This window comes from Erigeron canadensis, chromosome 7, assembly GCF_010389155.1.
Source record: "Erigeron canadensis isolate Cc75 chromosome 7, C_canadensis_v1, whole genome shotgun sequence".
In the NCBI taxonomy this organism is placed as follows: domain Eukaryota; kingdom Viridiplantae; phylum Streptophyta; class Magnoliopsida; order Asterales; family Asteraceae; genus Erigeron; species Erigeron canadensis.
This window is the reverse complement of record NC_057767.1, coordinates 6,409,381-6,429,360: the sequence shown is the minus strand read 5'-3', so window position 1 is coordinate 6,429,360 and position 19,980 is coordinate 6,409,381. Positions and strand designations below refer to the sequence as shown.

The 19,980-nt window shown below is 32.2% G+C and overlaps 1 protein-coding gene, 1 long non-coding RNA gene and 1 pseudogene across 3 annotated transcripts; all 3 read right to left on the bottom strand.

Moving 5' to 3' along the window:
* Nucleotides 1-150: 150 nt before the first annotated feature.
* LOC122608644 lies at nt 151-16,469 on the bottom strand (annotated as a pseudogene).
* Nucleotides 1,591-9,222, bottom strand: LOC122608647. Its single transcript, XR_006325279.1, has 3 exons — nt 9,079-9,222; nt 1,782-2,023; nt 1,591-1,675 (listed from the first exon to the last, which is right to left on the bottom strand). It is a non-coding gene; the product is annotated as an uncharacterized LOC122608647 (long non-coding RNA).
* Nucleotides 11,311-14,055, bottom strand: LOC122608645 (UPF0301 protein Cag_1601-like). Of its 2 annotated transcripts, XM_043781738.1 has the most exons (3): nt 13,767-14,055; nt 13,329-13,462; nt 11,311-12,308 (listed from the first exon to the last, which is right to left on the bottom strand). In XM_043781738.1, the coding sequence occupies exon 3, from the start codon at nt 12,303-12,305 to the stop codon at nt 11,652-11,654; it is 654 nt and encodes a 217-aa protein (XP_043637673.1). In that variant the 5' UTR covers nt 12,306-12,308; nt 13,329-13,462; nt 13,767-14,055; the 3' UTR covers nt 11,311-11,651. The 2 variants fall into 2 exon arrangements, with proteins under 2 accessions (XP_043637673.1, XP_043637672.1); XM_043781737.1 differs by lacking the exon at nt 13,767-14,055 and having other exon boundaries at nt 13,329-13,736.
* Nucleotides 16,470-19,980: the final 3,511 nt, after the last annotated feature.

Sequence of the window (19,980 nt, the reverse complement as noted above, 5' to 3'; positions counted from 1 at the left end):
CAAGATTTCATGAATACATAACAGAAAACCAGTACATATGACAGAATTATCAGAAAACTAGTTATCTAATCTTATAAACAGGTTGTCCCTGTAAAAACCTATAATGAGGAAGCAAAATAGCTACCTATCATGAGCAACCAACTTGACTGCTTATAAAAACAATTAGCTAACTATACAGAAGCTAATTGCACATAACATATTTATAACTTTATATAAGTTATACCTACATGTAGGTAGTGGATGAATATTAATAACTTGATGTAAAAAAACACTAATTTTACGATTCTGTACAATGTGAGACTACGTATAGATATTCAGAAGACGGTATCTCACCAATTTTGACCTCAAATACTTCCATATTATTTTAACTCGAATCACTAGAGACTTAAAAATCTTGCTTGGGCTTGCGGCTGAGCTCCGTGTAACTCCCACCCATAAGCTGTAAAATCTCTTCCCACAAACTTTCATTTTGTGTGCCAGCAAATATCAAATTTGAACTACAAGCCGCCACATGCCATAAACCGGCTTCAAATCTTCCTTGAGCTGATCAAGCTGCCAGCCAGCATACCCGACGAAAAATTTAAAATATTGAGGTTTAAAAACCCCAGGTTTTACTAAAGCTGAAGCTTCATCCAAACTATTTCGCGAACCAAAGTATAGAGAGGGAACAACTTCTTCAAAATCAAGAACAGGTTTCTTCCCACCAGATTTCAACAGGAATATTCGAGGGGCCCACCAAAATGCAATAAACAATCAGAAAACGTGGTAGCAAGATGGAGATTTGTGGGTTTCATGTTTTTGATCTTTTTGTGAAGGTATCGGTTTATGATTACTCCAAATGGGCCTTCTTGTGGGTGTCGGGTTCCGGATCCTAGTAGAAAGACGACTTGATCTTTCAAAGGTTTGAACCCCATCGAGCTTTTCGGTTGCAACAAGGACACAGCCGGTTTCTGGGGAGGTAAATGGGTGTGCCCATTTTGACCCTAATCGTTTAGACTCTTTGACCACTCCTTCATCTTGGTTGTTAAGCATTGACTGCAAGTATACACAGAAAATTTTAGTATTATGATATTGTATAATCAGAATTCTGTAATAAGCTGTTGGGTAGGAGATGGTTTTTGAATGTGCCTATACTACTTGAAGTTGACTATTACTTTTGTTGTTAGAGTTAGACAAACTTTGACTATCTAACGAAATGAATGATGAGATTAAGGTATAAAAGTAAGTTTACTTCAGTTAACAATATGGATTATACGACCCCTAAATAACTATTTGATCATAAATATTACCTGCTGATTCAGATACAGAATAGCTCTAAACTCTCTCCAGTCAGTAGGTTTATGCTGGGATTTTGGAGTACCTGAACCATTAGATTTGTTGCTTTCAGCAGGATTGTTACCTTTGGTGCCCTTTCTGGAATGGAATGATCACCATCACCTAAAATGTATAAGCACACCCACAATAATTAACATGTATATAGAACAGATGTAAATATACACATGTGTATCAGAGGGGTCAGGTACACAAGATAACTGCAAGCAATGTCTTCACATATAAAATAAAATTCATCGAGAAATCAAAGTTTGCCATGCCTCAATATCTGGCCCTTTCTGGCTGATCTCACGAAGCATCAAAACAAAAAGCCACAATTGTAGATGGAGGTGAGATCAGCAAACTGCAAAAGACAAAATACCAAATAAATAATTATCAGTTATATGGAAACTCTCCACCAGGCATTCATACCCCGCACTGATGTCAATTATCTACTCCTAATCTCTTACGTCTTTATCCCTATGCCTCCAATGCAAATCTGCAGCTGTCCCATGTAAACTGCAATACTTCTAATTTTGGTAACTTTTAAAGCTAAAGTTCCTCATTTCGTTACATTACAATCATGATGTAAACTTGTATCCGCAAGATTCCATAGTTTGTCATTGAAGAAGGATATTTAACACACTTGACAAGGAGTTGAACACTATCAAGCTTGGACCAACAGATTCCAGATCAAACTCCAAAACTTTCGCTTGATCGCCATAAGATATTAAATGAAAAGGTTCTTAGGCTCATAGGTTATATTAAACCATAAAAGTATAAAAGTCAAGTCACTTTAGTGAAACTCAAATGTCACGTGTTAGGGTACCACTAGTTCATGATTCATAGGGTAAATAGTTCACTAATCATTGAATTAGTTATTATCTCATTATTAAGAGGATGCAGCATATACTTAAAAAAACATGACATGATATATGTTTAAAAATAGAGGTAATCTTAAAATTTACAACAAAAGCATGCATATGAAGTCATTTACCCGCAACTGGTTAACAAGGCATATTGTAAGAAATTTATTAATATAAGGCCAAAGCAAGAACTTGTAAATACTTTCTGCAAGCCATGGTTTCTAATTTCCAGAATTAGAAAACAAAAAGGGAAAGAAAGGCACAATGCTCGTTGTATTTCTTGAATCTTCAATACTAAGTCTTAATATCTTCTTTTCTCATACAATAACTGAATTCTTTCACACCTAAAATTTTAGGGTTTTGTTTATCGCACAGTTCATTCTCAAAATAATCCTACCCTATTAACCAAATTCTTTCACACCTAAATTTTAAGGGTTTTATTCATCCACAGTTCATTCTCAAAACTTTTAAGTCTTTCACAATGAAAAATTATTTTCAAGTGAAGACCGTCCTTCTACTCTAAGACGGTTATTGACAGAAACCAACGAACTTTTAGAAACCGAAAATAAATTTATTGTTCCTATTAGAGACAGAAATAGCATGATGTATAAAAGCGGGAGGCTTTGTATGAATCTGCACGACATGGTTAAGCCAAGGACCTTAACGGAAGTCAACCGAGAAAATTTGAAAGGTTTGCTAGATATTTTACTCCAACTGAATGAGAAGATTAAATTTTTATATTTTAGAGGAGTTTTTTTTATAAAAAGAAAGAACTTTTTGGTAAACAAAGTATTTCTGATGAATTGATTAATGATGTTTGTTGCGTTTTTGGCACAACAAGCCCATCCTTAAAAAGCTTCCCCGAATGGATATGTCGTAGGATCGCTAGTTATTAGAGAGAATGGTAAGCTTGTTGATCTTAATCAGCATGAATCCATAGTAATACCAATATCTCCATATATGCATGATTTTGAAATTCTTTCGTGTGAGGCAAACTTCATACTAGGGGTCGAGAAAGAAGCGACGTATTCAACCCTTATAGATGATGACATTCACTGAAAAATTGGATGTGATTATAACCGGTTGTGGTATGTCACGCTTAAACATCTCCCGGTGTTACGAATAATGGACTGCGATCCTCGTAGGTTACATATTCTAATGACATATATGTGTGGCTCAGATGTTCTTGCTTTTGATAGCAAACATCTCGCTACACCGAATATCAAATGGCTAGGATTAAGGCCTAGTGAATAGATTAATTTTGATGATTACCTCACTAGAAGTGAAGAAAGCTTTGTTTCAAAAATGATTAAAAAGGAATGCTTCAAAGATAAACCTGTGTGGAAGGAAGAACCGGAAAGAATGATAAGCGAGGTGAAAACATGCGACACTAGAGTCCTGAGTAGTTCGGAGATTTTGGGAAGGAAGTCGGAAAGAAACTGGCTTCAATGGATGGTCATATTCGAACCGTATGAAACGGTTGTTACCGTTGTATTGGGCTTCGTCCTAAAGGCTCTAGGTCATTCGGTTTGTAATTTGTGAGATTTGACTCGGTTCGTTTTATTGTTCAATCTGTGTTCCTACTCTATTTGTATCCTATTTTCCTTGTTTATTCTAGATGTTATGATATGGACCTGATCCATGTTTAATATATTTGGTATATCTAGCATGGAGTTAAATAATTTTGAGATATTAAGTGTTAAATCATTTTGATATATTGATACGAGGCACCTCCAATTTATAGTTTTTGTACCTGGAGGTTGGAATATAAACTCCCTTTGCGCATTAAGCTTGCCAATTGTGTTTGAAAAGGCATACTGATTTTCCAGCTCGGTCCAATCCTCGAATTTAAGTTATGCCTTTTCAAACACAATTGGTCGTTCAATGCGCAAAGGGAGTTTATATTCCAACCTCCCACCTCCCGGTACAGAAACCATATATTGGAGGTGCCTCGTATCAATATATCGAAATGATTTAACACTTAATATTTCAAAATTATTTAACTCCATGCTAGATATATCAAATATATTAAACATGGATCAAGGCCATATCATAACATCTAGAATAAGCAAAGAAAGTAAGATACAAATAGAGTAGGAACACAGATTCAACAATAAAACCCGAACCGAGTCAAATCTCACAAATAACAAACAGAATGGCTTAGAGCCCAATACAACAGTCACGACCGTTTCATACGGTTCCAATATGACCATCCACTATAGTCCGTTTCTTTCCGACACCCTTCCCAAAATCTCCGAACTACTCAGGACTCCAGTGTCGGAGTGTCGCATGTTTTCATCTCGCTTATCATTCTTTCCAATTCTTCCTTCCACACAGGTTTCACTTTGAAATATTCCCTTTTAATCAGTTTTGATACAAAGCTTTCTTCTCTTCTAGTGAGGTGACCATCAAAATTAATCCAGTCACTAAACCTTAATCCTAGCCATTTGATATTCGATGTAGCAACATGTTTGCTATCAAAAGCAAGAACATCTAAGCCACACATATTCGTCATTAGATATGTAACCCAAGAGGATCGCAGTCCACTAGTCCTAACACCGGAAGATGTTTAAGCGTTTTAGCAACATTGTGTAAAAAGAAACGTGTAGCAATATCTGGCATACCACAACCGGTTATAATCACACAACCAATTTTTCAGTGAAAGTCATCATTTATGCGGGTTGAATATGTCGCTTCTTTCTCGACCTTTAGTATTAAGTTTGCCTCACACGAAACAATTTCAAAATCATTCATATATGGGGATAGTGGTATTCCTATGGATTCACGTTGATTAAGATCAACAAGCTTACCATTCTCCCTAATAACTAGCAATCCTACTACATATCCATTCGGAGAAGATTTTACTTTTAAGGATCGTCTCGTTGTGCCAAAAACACAACAAACATCATTAATCAATCCATCATAAATACTTTGTCTACCAAAAGTTCTTACTTTTTATAAAAACTCCACTTTTAGATAAAAATTTATTCTTCTCATTCCGTTGGAGTAAAATATCTAACAATCCTTTCAATCTTTCGGTTGACTTCCGTTAAGGTCCTTGGCTTAACCATGTCATGCAGCTTCATACAAAGCCTCCTGCTTATATACATCACGTTATTTATGTCTCTAATAGGAACAATAAATCTATTTTCGGTTTCTAAAACTTCCTTGGTTTCTATCAATAACCGTCTTAGAGTAGAACGACGGCGATTCTTCACTTGAAAATAATTTTTCATTGTGAAAGACTTAAAGTTTTGAGAATGAACTGTGCGATGAATAAAACCCTTAAATTTTAGGTGTGAAATAATTTGCTTAATAGGGTAGGATTATTTTGAGAATGAACTGTGCGATGAACAAAACCCTAAAATTTTAGGTGTGAAAGAATTTGGTTGGGGTAATAGGGTGGGATTATTATTTTAAAAGGTTAATTGCAAGATTGGTCCATGTTATTTGTCCATATTAGTAATGGAAGACTTTTTTGAACTATTGTTGTAATAAGGGTTTCTTTTTTGAAATTTTTTTGCAAGATTGGTCCCTTTTTATCAGAAAAGGGACCATCATTGCTAGTAAACTCAAAGAGACCTCATTGCTAAAATGAAAAAACCATAGGGACCAATCTTGCAATTAACACCGTATTTTTTTTTTTTTTTGATTTAATTAAAAAGATTGCAACATACAATTGCCAGACCCGATCCCTAATTAGTAAACCTATGTATACTTTAAAATTTACTAATAGAGATGTATCTTGTATAACTTTGTTTTTCTTTTAAAAACTAATTGATATAAGCTTTTATTATTATTTATAGTTACGAAATTATAAATTGTAAGATAGGAATTTGATATTACCGGGAGATAAACATGTTCGAAAAATAATTACCATGTACGGTATTCTAGTTCTAAGTGTAACATATTGAACATTTATGGAGTCGGTGGAATAATAATTATAGTCGATTTTTTATAGATGTTAACAGATTTTTTGATATATATTTTTTGATTACTTATATGGCATGCATCATTTTAGTCATATAAAAGGGATTTTATTCAACCTTAAGTGCAGGTGGCCTAGTTGCTTTACTACAACATGCTTTGAGTATGCTTATTCAGAACAAATTTTATCATGTGCATGTAATTCTTATTATAAATATACATCGAACTTCAAATCGTACAATTTGGTGCACCATTCTAACTTGGCAGGAGATAATGTCAGCATATGTACTATATTAACGAAGCTTGCTTTAAGTTGACCATGTATCACTCCATTGAAAATGCACAACTAATATCTTATCACGTATTTACAAGATCTTTGATCCGTATCTAAACATAAAAACAGAACTTTATCTAAACACGAAGTACCATGATACCGAACCCAAAGGTAGTGGTGACTACTTCCCAAAAGACCTCCGCACGAGAGTAAATAATGTGAGTACCCGTCGGTGACGTGAACCGTGTGTATGGTGGGGTTGGGGTCCTTTACTTAAAAATAACCTCCTATAAAAAAGATTTTCTCAGAAAAAGTTTTCAAATTGATAGGTCAATGCAATAAGTATATCCCTTCTCCAAAAGTTAGGTGCCATTAGGACCACACACAAAACATACTTTGATATTAACACTAAAAACTTAGATTTTACTAATCTTCTGTCTTGACTTTTAACCTCTTCCCGATTGTAATTAAATACAGATTCCTACATAGATGAACTCACCTATGCAACAAACGTCGTTATCAATCTTAGTCAAACAATGCCTACATTATCATCAATGTTTTACTACAAGAAAATCCAACCCCAACATACAATGTAAATGAATCGACATTAATCCGTATCAAAAACTCTATATACCAATATAAAAAGGAGTTAATCATCAGAAATCAAAAAATAACTACATTTATGAAAACAAGCAACAAACCAAAGCAACGACTTAATTTTCATAATTAAAGTTAAATACAGACAGCCTAGCCGACCGAACCCAACTCATATTCATAGTACACAAACATATTCAGTACCAGGTTACTAGAGTCGTAAAACAAATACCCGACACGAGTATTATAATATCTTATTTAGACTTCAATTACTAACATTCAACCCTACGTCGCCCAAAATTATAAAATATAACAGGGATATTGTAATTTTATTTTTGATTTAACCTACGGTTATTGTAAGTGGAAAAATGACCTTGGTGGAACAATCTACTTACATTCAGGCTTGCACTACTCGGATTCATATAACAAATAGATTGAACTAATACTGGAACATACCTTAAAATTACTAAATAGATTAACAAATATATATATATAGTAGAGGTCCAGAGAGAATGTGAGAGAAGGTCCGGTTTTTTTTAGCTTGTTTTTTTGATTTTTTTTGTTTTTCCATCTTTTTTCATTCTTTTTTAAAATTAACTCAGTCCATAAAAAAAATTTACAAAAAAATAAAAATTTCTAACCCGAGTTAGTGACGACTTCCCCATTAATAAAGGGAAGATGGTGGGAGTGATAGGTCATAGAGGGTGATTGGTCATAGAGAGTGATCGGTGATCGGGTGATCTACCTAACAGGCTTCGCACTTAGCTATTATGGTTCCGCCATAGACGGAGGGGCTTCACCTGTAGCTTACGGGCTACACCTTTGAAAAAAAAATATTTTTTTAAATTTTTATATGGAATTAGTTAATTAAAGAGAGAATGAAAGAAGTGAAAAAAGACAACAAAAAAAAAGTTCAAAAAAACCAAGCTAAAAAATTAAAAACGAACCTTTTCTCCTTTACCTTCTTATTTTGATCTTTATCCTCTCTCTCTCTATATATATATATATATAGGGTAGAGATCTAGAGAGAAGGTTCTTAAGGAAAGAAGGGAGAGAAGATTCGTTTTTTTATTTTTGTTAGCTTGTTTTTTTGATTATTTTTCTTTTTAACACTTTTTTTATTCTTTTTTTAATTAATTCAATCCATAGAAAAATTTTAAAAAATATATAAAAATAAAAAATTTGTAACCCGAGTTAGTGAGTTATATATGTAAGGGTACGATACGGGTTTCGCCCTTAAGGATATTAATAAGGGGTAGCTGGTGGGAGTGATAGGTCATAGAGGGTGATCCCTTAGCTATTATGGCTCCGCCATAAGCCGAGAGGTTTCGGCTATAGCTTACGGGATACGCCCTTTGAAAAAAAAAAACTTTTAAAAAATTTTTAAAAATTTTATATGGAATAAGTTAATTAAAGAGAGAATGAAAAAAGTGAAAAAAAGGAAAAAGTTTAAAAAACAAGTTAAAAAAAACAAAAAAGAACTTTCTCACCCTTCTCTCCTTAAGGTACGATCTCTATCCTATCCTATATATATGTATACCTTAAGGAGAGAAGGGAAAGAAAGTTCGTTTTTTATTTTTTTTAGCTTGTTTTTTCGAACTTTTTTTCCTTTTTTCACTTTTTTCATTCTCTCTTTAATTCACTAATCCCATAGAAAAATTCTAAAAAGTTTTTAATAATATTTTTTTTCAAAAGGGCGTAGCCCGTAAGCTATAGGCGAAGCCTGTTGATCTATGGCGGAGCCATGATGGCTAAGGGCGAAGCCCGTTAGGTAGATCACTCCATCACCGATCACCTACTATGACCTATAATCCTCTATGATCTATCACTCCTACTAGCTACCCCTTATTAATATCCTTAAGGGCGAAACCCGTACTGTACCCTTACATGTATAACTCACTAACTCGGATTAGAATTTTTTTTTTGATTTTTTTTTTTTGAATTTTTTTATGGATTGAGTTAATTAAAAAAAATGAAAAAGGTGAAAAAATGAATAAAAATCAAAAAAACAAGCTTAAAAAAATATAAAAAAAAGACCTATTTTCCCTTTTTTTTTAAGAACCTTCTCAATGGATCCCTACCCTATATATTATAATCTGTTAATACCTGAAGAAGAGGAATCAGAATTATTGTTGTTATTTGAATTCTTCTTTCCGACAGCTCCAACACCAAACAATTGATTCAAAGAAGAATAAACATTTACTTTTCCAAAATCAAATGAAATTCTTGATTTTAATGAAGAAGAAGAACTAATAGATTGATAATTATTACTCCGTATTATGGATTTTTGATAAGTAAGGAGCGTATGATGTGGTTGATGATGGTTTGGTCTGTAGAGCACACAGATCCATTTGAAATTATAAAATTAATTTATATTATCTCTCAAATATTATTTTGACCTGAAATTAAATTAATTACTAAATCGATATAAACATTTGAATGTGTGTGTGGGTACGGGTGGGATGATCATAAAAGATGATAGAAAAGAAAAGAAAAGGGAATTTAGTGTAATTAATGAGCGCGAGAGAGACGATAAAAGATGAAATGAAAGGGAAAGGGTACGTGCTATCAAGTGACTGTGTGTGTGTGTGAAACAGAGGGTAGGTGGGAATATGCTAAACTAATAAGCCGTTCTTTAAAGAAGAAAGTGATGTTAGAGTGTTTGGTGGGGTTGGTAGTATTCAACTGTTCATATGGATATCAGAATCGGATGGGTTGGGTTGGGTAATTAGATTTGGTGGATTTGGGTCCTAAGTAAACGAACAGAGCAAACACGAATCAGACTTTGTTCATGTTCTTTCGTTTTACTTAACGAATGGTTTACGAACGGATACATAAATATAATGTTGTGTTTACCAACAGATAAAAGAACATAATGACTTGTACATAACGAAGGAACACAAATGAACAACAATGAACAAATATATAGTTATAAGTATTATGATTTAAATTTAAGGTTATTATATATCCATCGGCTGAAAGTTTTATTAAATATTCCTACTTATAATACGAATATACAACAATTATTCTAGAAAAAAAAAGGTTTATATCTTTTAATTTCCAAAAAATAGAATTAAAAGCTTGGACTTTGAAACCAGTATCACATAATCTCACCCTTTCGATAGGAAAGAACTATATATAATGAAATTTTTTCTTAAAATATAGATAGTAGGTATTGATAATTTAATGTACGTTAATATATATATATATAGATATATATATATAAAGAGAGAGAGATATTAAAATGAGAACCTCTTTTTTTTTAGGAAACTTTAAGAACTTTTTTTTTACAGAACTTGTGAAAGGGCAATTTTTGTATTTAAATAATTAAGCATTCTTATATAAATGAAAAAAAAAAAACACGAATGCAAATCCATAATTTTCTCCATCAGTTACATTATGCAACAAATACCTCACTTTACTCACTCACGTTTTCATATATTCCACCATTCTTATTTTGTGTATTTCTAAGACATTTTATAGAAAATCTCTAAATTAAATGATCTAAATGGTTTTATGCATAAATAAATTGATAAAAAAAATTAATAAATAAAAATAATAAATAAAACAAACTTTGGGCTATTACATGTCATGCTCCCCCTCCCCTTAATTGACCTATTAGACATAAAACATAACATTTGCGTTTAATTCATAAGTTAATATGTCGAATTTTGCCTAGTGTATCCATAGTTGTGTCTATAAAGAACATTTAACAAGATTATGAGTCACGTCCATGCAAAGAGGATAATCAAGGTTTATTCTGGACAGTTGATACGTCCTGGTGGAAACATAGTAGACATGCTCAATGAACATGAAAGACATATTCAAGCAATAGTTTGGAAAGACATCCTGATAAAAGCCAATAGTAGATTAACCAACACATCAGTGATGCATGCCATTGTGTAATTAAGACTCACAGCCTCCCGGTTGACATATATGATTGCCCTGTGTCATAGCCCATATGTTAATTCTGATTGCCTTTTGCCCAACTCATTTTTGAATCTTTTGAACTCCTATTAGTTCAAATCCTGAACCCTCAGCCAAATCTAAGATTCAATGGCTTTGTGGCTAACACAAAAAGACCTTCAGTATCACTTTTGTTGGGTCAAACGCACCGGTTAGGTTTGGTTGATCCACATATCTTTGTATCCATTTTGATGAGAATATCTTTTGAAAAATTATCAACCTACTCCTCATAGCTACTTGTATTATAGACTGATTGTATAGTTACATTGGTCGAAACTTGAACCACAAACTTTCTAGCAGTGAAAATGAAAAAGTGACCACCGAACAAGAATTCATGAATACATAACAGAGAAACGAGTACATATGACAAAATTATCAGAAAACAAGTACATAATTTTATAAACAGGTTGTGTCCCTGAAAAAACCTATAAAGAAGCAAAATAGCTACCTATCATCAGCAGCCAACTTGACTGTAGTAACACTTAAAAAAACAATTAGCAAACTATACAGAAGCTAATTGCACATAACATATTTATAACTTTATATAAGTTATACCTACATGTAGGTAGTGGATGGATATTAATAACTTGATGTAAAAAAACTAATTTTACGATTCTGTACAATGTGAGACTATGTATAGATATTCAGAAGACGGTATCTCACCAATCTTGACCTCAAATACTTCCAATTTATTTTAACTCGAATCACCAGACTTAAAAATCTTGCTTGGGCTTGCGGCTAAGCTCTGTGTAACTCCCACCCATAAGCTGTAAAATCTCTTCCCACAAACTTTCATTTTGTGTGCCAGCAAATATCAAATTTGAACTACAAGCCGCCACATGCCATAAACCGGCTTCAATCTCTTCCTTGAGCTGATCAAGCTGCCAGCCAGCATACCCGACGAAAAATTTAAAATCTTGAGGTTTAAAAACCCCAGTTTTTACTAAAGCTGAAGCTTCGTCCAAACTATTTCGCGAACCAAAGCATAGAGAGGGAACAACTTCTTCAAAATCAAGAACAGGTTTCTTCCCACCAGATTTTAACAGGAATATGCTTGCCTCGAGGGGCCCACCGAAATGCAACAAACAATCAGAAAAAGTCGTAGCAAGATGGAGATTTGTGGGTTTCATGTTTTTGATCTTTTTGTGAAGGGGTCGGTTTATGATTACTCCAAATGGGCCTTCTTGTGGGTGTCGGGTTCCGGATCCTAGTAGAAAGACGACTGATCTTTCAAAGGTTTGAACCCCATCGAGCTTTTCGGTTGCAACAAGGACACAGCCTGTTTCTGGAGAGGTAAGTGGGTGTGCCCACTTTGACCCTAATCGTTTAGACTCTTTGACAACTCCTTCATCTTGGTTGTTAAGCATTGACTGCAAGTATACACAGGATAATTTTAGTAATATAATATTGTATAATCAGATTTCTGTAATAAGGTGTTGGGTAGGAGATGGTTTTTGAATCATAGTTATCATTTATCAAAAGCGAAGGCGATCTTAAAGCACGACCCCAAGTTGGCCGAAGGCGAGAGGCGCAAAAAAAGCGCACGCCCAGAAAAAAAAAAAAAGCGCACTAAGTAAATAAATATAAAATATTTATATATAGTGAAAAATAATAGTAGAAAAAATCAAATGTCATTTATAAAACCAAATATCATTAAAAAAAATATGAACTTTTCAACCAAAAACTTCAACCTATTAGGCTATCTCCAATGCTAAGGACTCCCTTAGGCGTCCTTGAGCTGCCACATCATATCCTTACAAATCCTTATATCCTTACAAATCCTTATACATCCTTGCAAAATCTTCAAATCTTATAATTTTATATCCAACCATACAAACATCCTTACATATCCTTACATATCCTTTTACCTCTATTAAAAACAAAAATATATTATGTAAGGACAAGTAAGTGCATGCCCTTAGATAAGGGCATCCTTAAAAAAATCCTTAGTTTTGGACAAGCTTCAACGGCAAAGGATATCCAAGGGCACCCCATTGGAGATAGCCTTAGACTATTATAAACATATATAAAAAAAACATAATTTATTACATAAAAATAATATATATGGTCACTCATTTTGGCTGGAAAACATTAGATCTAGCCACGATTTGGCCAAATCTTGACCCATTTGACCAGTTTGACCACCTTTTGCGCCAAGGCGCATGAGGCGCTCGCCTCTGACAACACTGTTTTGAATGTGCCTATACTGCTTGAAGTTGTGACTATGAGTTTTGTTGTTAGAGTTAGACAAACTTTGACTATCTAATGAGATGATTGATAAGATTAAGGTATAAAAGTAGTTTTACTCTACCCTTGTGATAATCAATTTGATTGCAGTTGATAATATGTATTATACAATCCCTAAATGACTATTTGGTCATAAATATTACCTGCTGATTCAGATACAGAATAGCTCTAAACTCTCTCCAGTCAGTAGGTTTATGCTGGGATTTTGGAGTACCTGATCCATTAGATTTGTTGCTTTCAACAGGATTGTTACCTTTGGTGCCCTCATCACCATCACCTGAAATGTATAAAAACGCCCACAATAATTAACATGTATATAGAACAGATGTAAATGTACACGTGTGTATCAGAGACGCAAAGGGTCAGGTACACAAGATATCTGCAAGCAATGTCTTTACATATAAATTAAAATGCATCGAGAAATCAAAGTTTGCCATGCCTCAATATCTGGCCCTTTCTGACTGATCTCACGAAGCATCAAAACCAAAAGCCACAATTGTAGATGGAGGTGAGATCAGCAAAACTAAATACCAGATAAATAATTATCAATTAAATGGAAACTCTCCACCAGGCATTCATACCCCGATCTGATGTCGATTATCTACTCCTAATGTCTTTCTTCTTTTTCCCTATGCCGCCAATGCAAATCTGCGTCTGTCCCACGTAAACTGTACTACTTCGAAATTTGATAACTTTTAAAGCTACAGTTCCTCATTTCCGAATTACATTCATTACATATAATTAATAATGTAAACTTGTATCCGCAAGATTCCATAGTTTGTCATTATAGAAGAATATTTAACACATTTGACTAGGAGTTGAAACACTATCAAACTTGGACCAACAGATTCCAGATCAAAATGCCAAAACTTTCGCTTGATTGCCAGAAGATATTAAATGAAAACGTTTTTAGGCTTATATGTTATATTAAGCTATAAGAGTATAAAAGTCAAGTCACTTTAGTGAATCGCAAATGTCACGTGCATTCGGGTACCACAAGTTCATGGTTCATAGGGTTAAAGGTTCACTAATCACTGAACTAGTGATTATCTCATTATTAAGAGGATGCAGCATATACTTGTATAATCCTGACATCCAATGACATGATAAATGTTTAAAAATAGAGGTATTTTTAAGATTTACAACAAAATCATGTGTATGAAGTTATTTACCAGCAAATGCTTACCGGGGCATGTTAAAAAATTTATTAATTAATTTACGGCAAAATGAAGAACTTGTACATACTTCTTTTCACTAGCCATGGTTTCTACTTTCTAATTTCCATGATAAAAACAAAAAGGAAAAAAAAGGACACAATGCATGTTGTATTTCTTAAATCTTTAATACTAAGTCTTGATATCTTGTTTCCCCCTTTTTCATACACAAAAAGAAACAATAACTGAATTGATTGTTTATGACAACCTACTGTACCTCTTGATATGGCATGCATCATTTTAGTCATAAATAAGGGATTCCATTCCTCTTACAGGACAGGTGGCCTAGTTGCTTTACAACAATATGCTTTGAGTATGCTTATTCAGAACAAATTTTATCATGTGGATGTAATGCTCATTATAAATATACATCAAACTTCAAATCGTACATTTGGTGCACCATTCTAACTAGGCAAGAGATAAGGTCAGCATACGTACTATATTAACAAAGCTCAAGTTAAGTTGACCATGTATCTTAAAATGGAAAATTACATCATCCACTCCATTGAAAATACATGACTAATATCGTATCATGTATTTACAACATCTTTGATCCATGTATCTAAAAACAAAAACAGAAATTTATTTTGCACAAAAAAAAAACAACAAGTACCACGATACCCAACCTGAAGGTAGAGGTGACTGCTACCAGAAAGACCTCTCCACGCGAGAGTAAATAATGCGTGTGTCCGTCGGTGCACGTGAATTATGTGCGTGTGTTTGAGGGGGTTGGGGGTTGTTTGCATAAAAATTACCTCCTAAAAAAAGATTTTCTCAGAAAAAGTTCTAAAATTGATAGATCGATGCAATAAGTATATTCCTTGTCCAAAAGTTAGGTGTCATTAGGACCACATACAAAACATACCTTGATATCAACATTAAAAAAAAATTGTTTTTACTAATCTCCGTCTTAGCTTTTAACCTGTTCCAGATTGTAATTGTAATTAAATACAGATTCCTAAATAGATTAACTCACTATGTAATAAACGTCGTTATCCCTCTTAGTAAAAAAAAAACTTGCATTAACATCAATGTTTTCCAACAAGAAAATCCAACCAACCTCCATACAATGTAAATAATTCGACATTAATCCGAATCAAAAACTCTAAACCACAAAAAAAAATAGGAGTTAATCATCGGAAACAAAAAAATTATTCAAAAAACAACTACATTTATGAAAACAAGAAACAAACCAAAGCAACAACTTAATTTCATATTTTTAAAGTCACATACAGACAGCCTAGCCGACCGGACCTAACGCATTTCATAGTACACCAACATTCAGTACTATGTTACCAGAGTCGTAAAACAAATACTTGGCACGGGTATTGTAATTTTGTAATTTCTTAATTAATTTTCAATTACTAACATTCAGCCCTACGTCGCCCAAAATTATAAAACATATATCTAATGGGGATATTGTAATTATATTTTTGAATTAAAATACATAAATGGTTATTGTGAGTGGCTAAATGACCTTAGTGGCACAATCTACTAAATAGATTGAACTAATATTGTAACAGACCTAAAAATTACTAAATAAATTAAAAATATATATACATATATGTATATAATATTAATACCTGAAGAAGAAGAATCAGAGTTATTATTATTATTATTATTTGAATTCTTCTTTCCGACAGCTCCAACACGAAACGATTGATTGGAAGGAGAAGAAGAAACATTTACTTTTCCAAAATCAAATGAAATTCTTGATTTTAATGAAAAAGGATTAATAAATTGATAATTATTGTTGTTGATTTTTGATAAATAAGGAGGGTATGTTGTTGTTGATGATGGTTTGATCTGTAGAGCACACAGATCCATTTGAAAGTATAAAATTAAATTAATTCTCAAATATTATTATTTTGACCTGGAATTAAATTAAAATTAATTAATTACTAAATTCAAAATAAACATTTGAATGTGTGTGTGTGTACAGGTGGGATGATCACAAAAGATGATAGAAAAGAAAAGGGAATTTAGTGGTAATTAATGAAGGGGAGATGATAAAAGATGAAATGAAAGGGAAAGGGTACGTGCGATCGACTGAGTGTGTGTGAGAGAGAGAGAAAGAGAGGGTGGGTGGGAATATGCTAAACTTATAAACCGTTTTTTAAGGAAGACAGTGATGTTAGAGTGTCTAGTGGGGTTCTTATTCATCCAGGGCGCGTTTAATTCACATCATGTTTTTGAAAAAAATAAAATATGTCAAAAAAATTAATCTTGACGGAATGGAATTTAACGGAATATTTTTGATTTTTTGAAGAAATGGAATTTGACGAAATCGAATTCCAATTCCAATAATTAGTATTATTCTAAAGGAATGGAATTTGACGGAATATTTTTGATTTTTTGTTTTCAAAATAACAATCGGGTTTACTTGCTTTTCTTTACACAACTCAACTATAAGAATCGGGTCTACTTGATTTGGATTCATGATCACATATGCACGAATATTGCTATGATCACATGTATGCAAGTCGATCACATGTAATCATAGCAATATTCATGCACATGTGATCAAGAATCCAAATCTCCACATAATTGTATAACGGATGATAATCCATGCCTCCATACAATTATAAACTTCAAAATTACACATAAGTTATTCAAAAAACAATTTTCATGTAAAGAATAATCATCGGTTGGGCTTGATTTGAAAAGTTCTCAAAGGTTCTCGCAAAAAAAATATTCTCAAAATAACTTTTCACTATATATATATATATATATAGGGATAAGTGCCCCAAAATGTAACTAAGTATGGCCAAATGTCTATTGTAGGAACCAACTATCAGTTTTGGATATTGTATGAAAGTAACTTGATAAAAGAGTCTAAAATATTAAAAAGTGACATATTCCATCATTAGCCGGTAAATACTCTATTTTCTTTTTAATTATTTTCGACGTGGAATATGTGAGTTAGCAAATAACAACAAAAACTAACTTACATATAAAAACAAACGTTGGATCAGTTTCTCATTTCACACACTTTTACACACACACACACACATGACAATTCCAAACCAAATCCACACATACAACATACGAAATCCAAAATTCGTCTTCAATCGATGTCTATTTAACTCTTCTACTGCTATATCAAGGTATATCCTTCATTTATCTACAAGTAATTCATGTTTTGTAGCAGATATAGAAAGGGGAAAAACCGAAAACCCTGACTTTTCATTTTTTCAATTTTTTTAATTTTATTGCAATTGCTTTCTATGTCAGAATATGCAAGTTTCAATTCCTCATATATTCTTTGACCGCAAATAGTAAGTATCTTTGGGAAGACTGTTAAAAGTAAGTGTCATCTCTTGAATACTCCTAACATTTAATAAAATGTGATAGCTTGGTTCATTACACAAGAATGCAAGATGAATAAAGGGGTATTACAGATGAGATAAGTATGGTTGTATTGCTGCTTGTGTATATTTGCTACGAGAGAGGTGGAATAGAAGGCAATTCAATATAGTTGAGTTGTGTAAAGGAAAGCAAGTAGACCCGATTCTTACAGTTATCAGATACAGGAGTACGGGAATACGGGATTACAGGTTCAGTCACCACCAGCTCACATATTCCACGTCGAAGATAATTAAAAGAAAATAGAGTATTTACCGGCTAATTATGGAACAAGTCACTTTTTAATGTTTTAGACTCTTTTACCAAGTTACTTCCATACAATATTCAAAACTGATAGTTGGTTCCGACAATAGATATGTGGTCATACTTAGTTACATTTCCAGGCACTTAAGTATTTACCGGCTAATGATTTACAAGTTGCTTTTTAATGTTTTAGACTCTTTTACCAAGTTACTTCCACACAATATCCAAAACTGATAGTTGGTTCCTACAATAAACATTTAGCTATACTTAGTTACATTTCCAGACACTTATCCCTATATATATATATATATATATATATAACAAGGTACTAAATTCATTCATAAACAAATAAGAACCCTTAGATTAATTTCATCTTTAATTTATAACTATTAGATCAAATTTATTTATTTCATCTTTTATAAATGACAATATTAATACTTTATTTTATATGATCAGACAAAAAAACCCTTCAATCATAAACTATTAAACCATAAATAACCTTGAATCATAAACCATAAATAATTATAATAATCTCTTATATTAATATAACAAGATTGTGATGATGTCATTTTATATTAAAGAAGACTTCTTAATATATAATATGAATTTTTTAATGACATCATCCAATATTAATTCAAAGTAGGCAAAAAAAATAATAATAATGGTAATTTATTCTAAGATATTATGACTTTAAAATATTTTTCGTAGATAATCATGGAAAGTTTCTATTGAAATGGAAAACAAATATGTAGATCGAAATTGATTATTATAATATCAACGTACTCAAAATATACAATATAATAATGTTCAACGTAATAAAAGGTTAAATACGTTCATTGTGGTGTATCATTATAAAATCAAATTCTATTCAAATGCTTGCGTCACTAACTAAAATTTTAAATCTCTTATATTAATATAACAAGATTGTGATGACGTCATTTTATATTAAAGAAGACTTCTTAATATATAATATTGATTTTTTAATGACATCATCCAATATTAATTCAAAGTAGGCAAAAAAAAATAATAATAATGGTAATTTATTCTACGATATTATGACTTTAAAATATTTTTAGTAGATAATCATGGAAAGTTTCCATTGAAGTGGAAAACAAATATATAGATCGAAATTGATTATTATAATATCAACGTACTCAAAATATACAATATAATAATGTTCAACGTAATAAAAAGTTAAACACGTTTATTGTGGTGTATCATTATAAAATCAAATTCTATTCAAATACCTGCATCACTAACTAAAATTTTAAAATAAAAAAGTTAAAAGAATATATGTAGTTTTTGTAATTGATATATCATAACTTGGTAATATACATTACACCTAAAACTTTCCTTACAAGATGGAAATAACAAAATCATTATCATCAATATATGAAAAATGATAAATCCATTTAAAGATTGGCCTAAAAATCTTTCTAAAATTATAAAAAAAAATGGCATGTGGTATCACTAATTCTCTTTCCTAATCTTGTCCGCTTTGGATAAATATGTAATTATGTCTTATAAATAGAATATATATGCAAATCTCCCGTAGTTAAAAGGATTAGTCATTTTCCTCAATTTATAGGAGGTGATATCGATCCATCATATAGATAAACATGTTTACATTAAATGTTTCCAAATCAAAAACATAAACTCCAAAACATACATATATATAATTAAATTAATCTAATTATATGTACTTAGTATAATCATTTTTGTGCGGTAATGTGGTGGTCAATCATATATTTAATTTTTTATAGATACAATACTATTATAATTATATAAATAGAATAGTCTTTAGGCCCGTCGAATGAACGGATAGTCTTAAACTATATATATCAAAGATAAATATCAAAATAATAAATAACGTGAAAAATAACAAAACATTAACAAAATAAATTTAAAAAAACAAACCCTTTTCTAGTTGAAGAATAAGTTTTAATCAAACTACAGCTGATCACAAACTAAT

What these genes read in the sequence shown, in the direction of transcription:
- LOC122608645 (XM_043781738.1), bottom strand. Translation starts at nt 12,305, where the DNA reads ATGCTTAACAACCAAGATGAAGGAGTTGTCAAAGAGTCTAAACGATTA.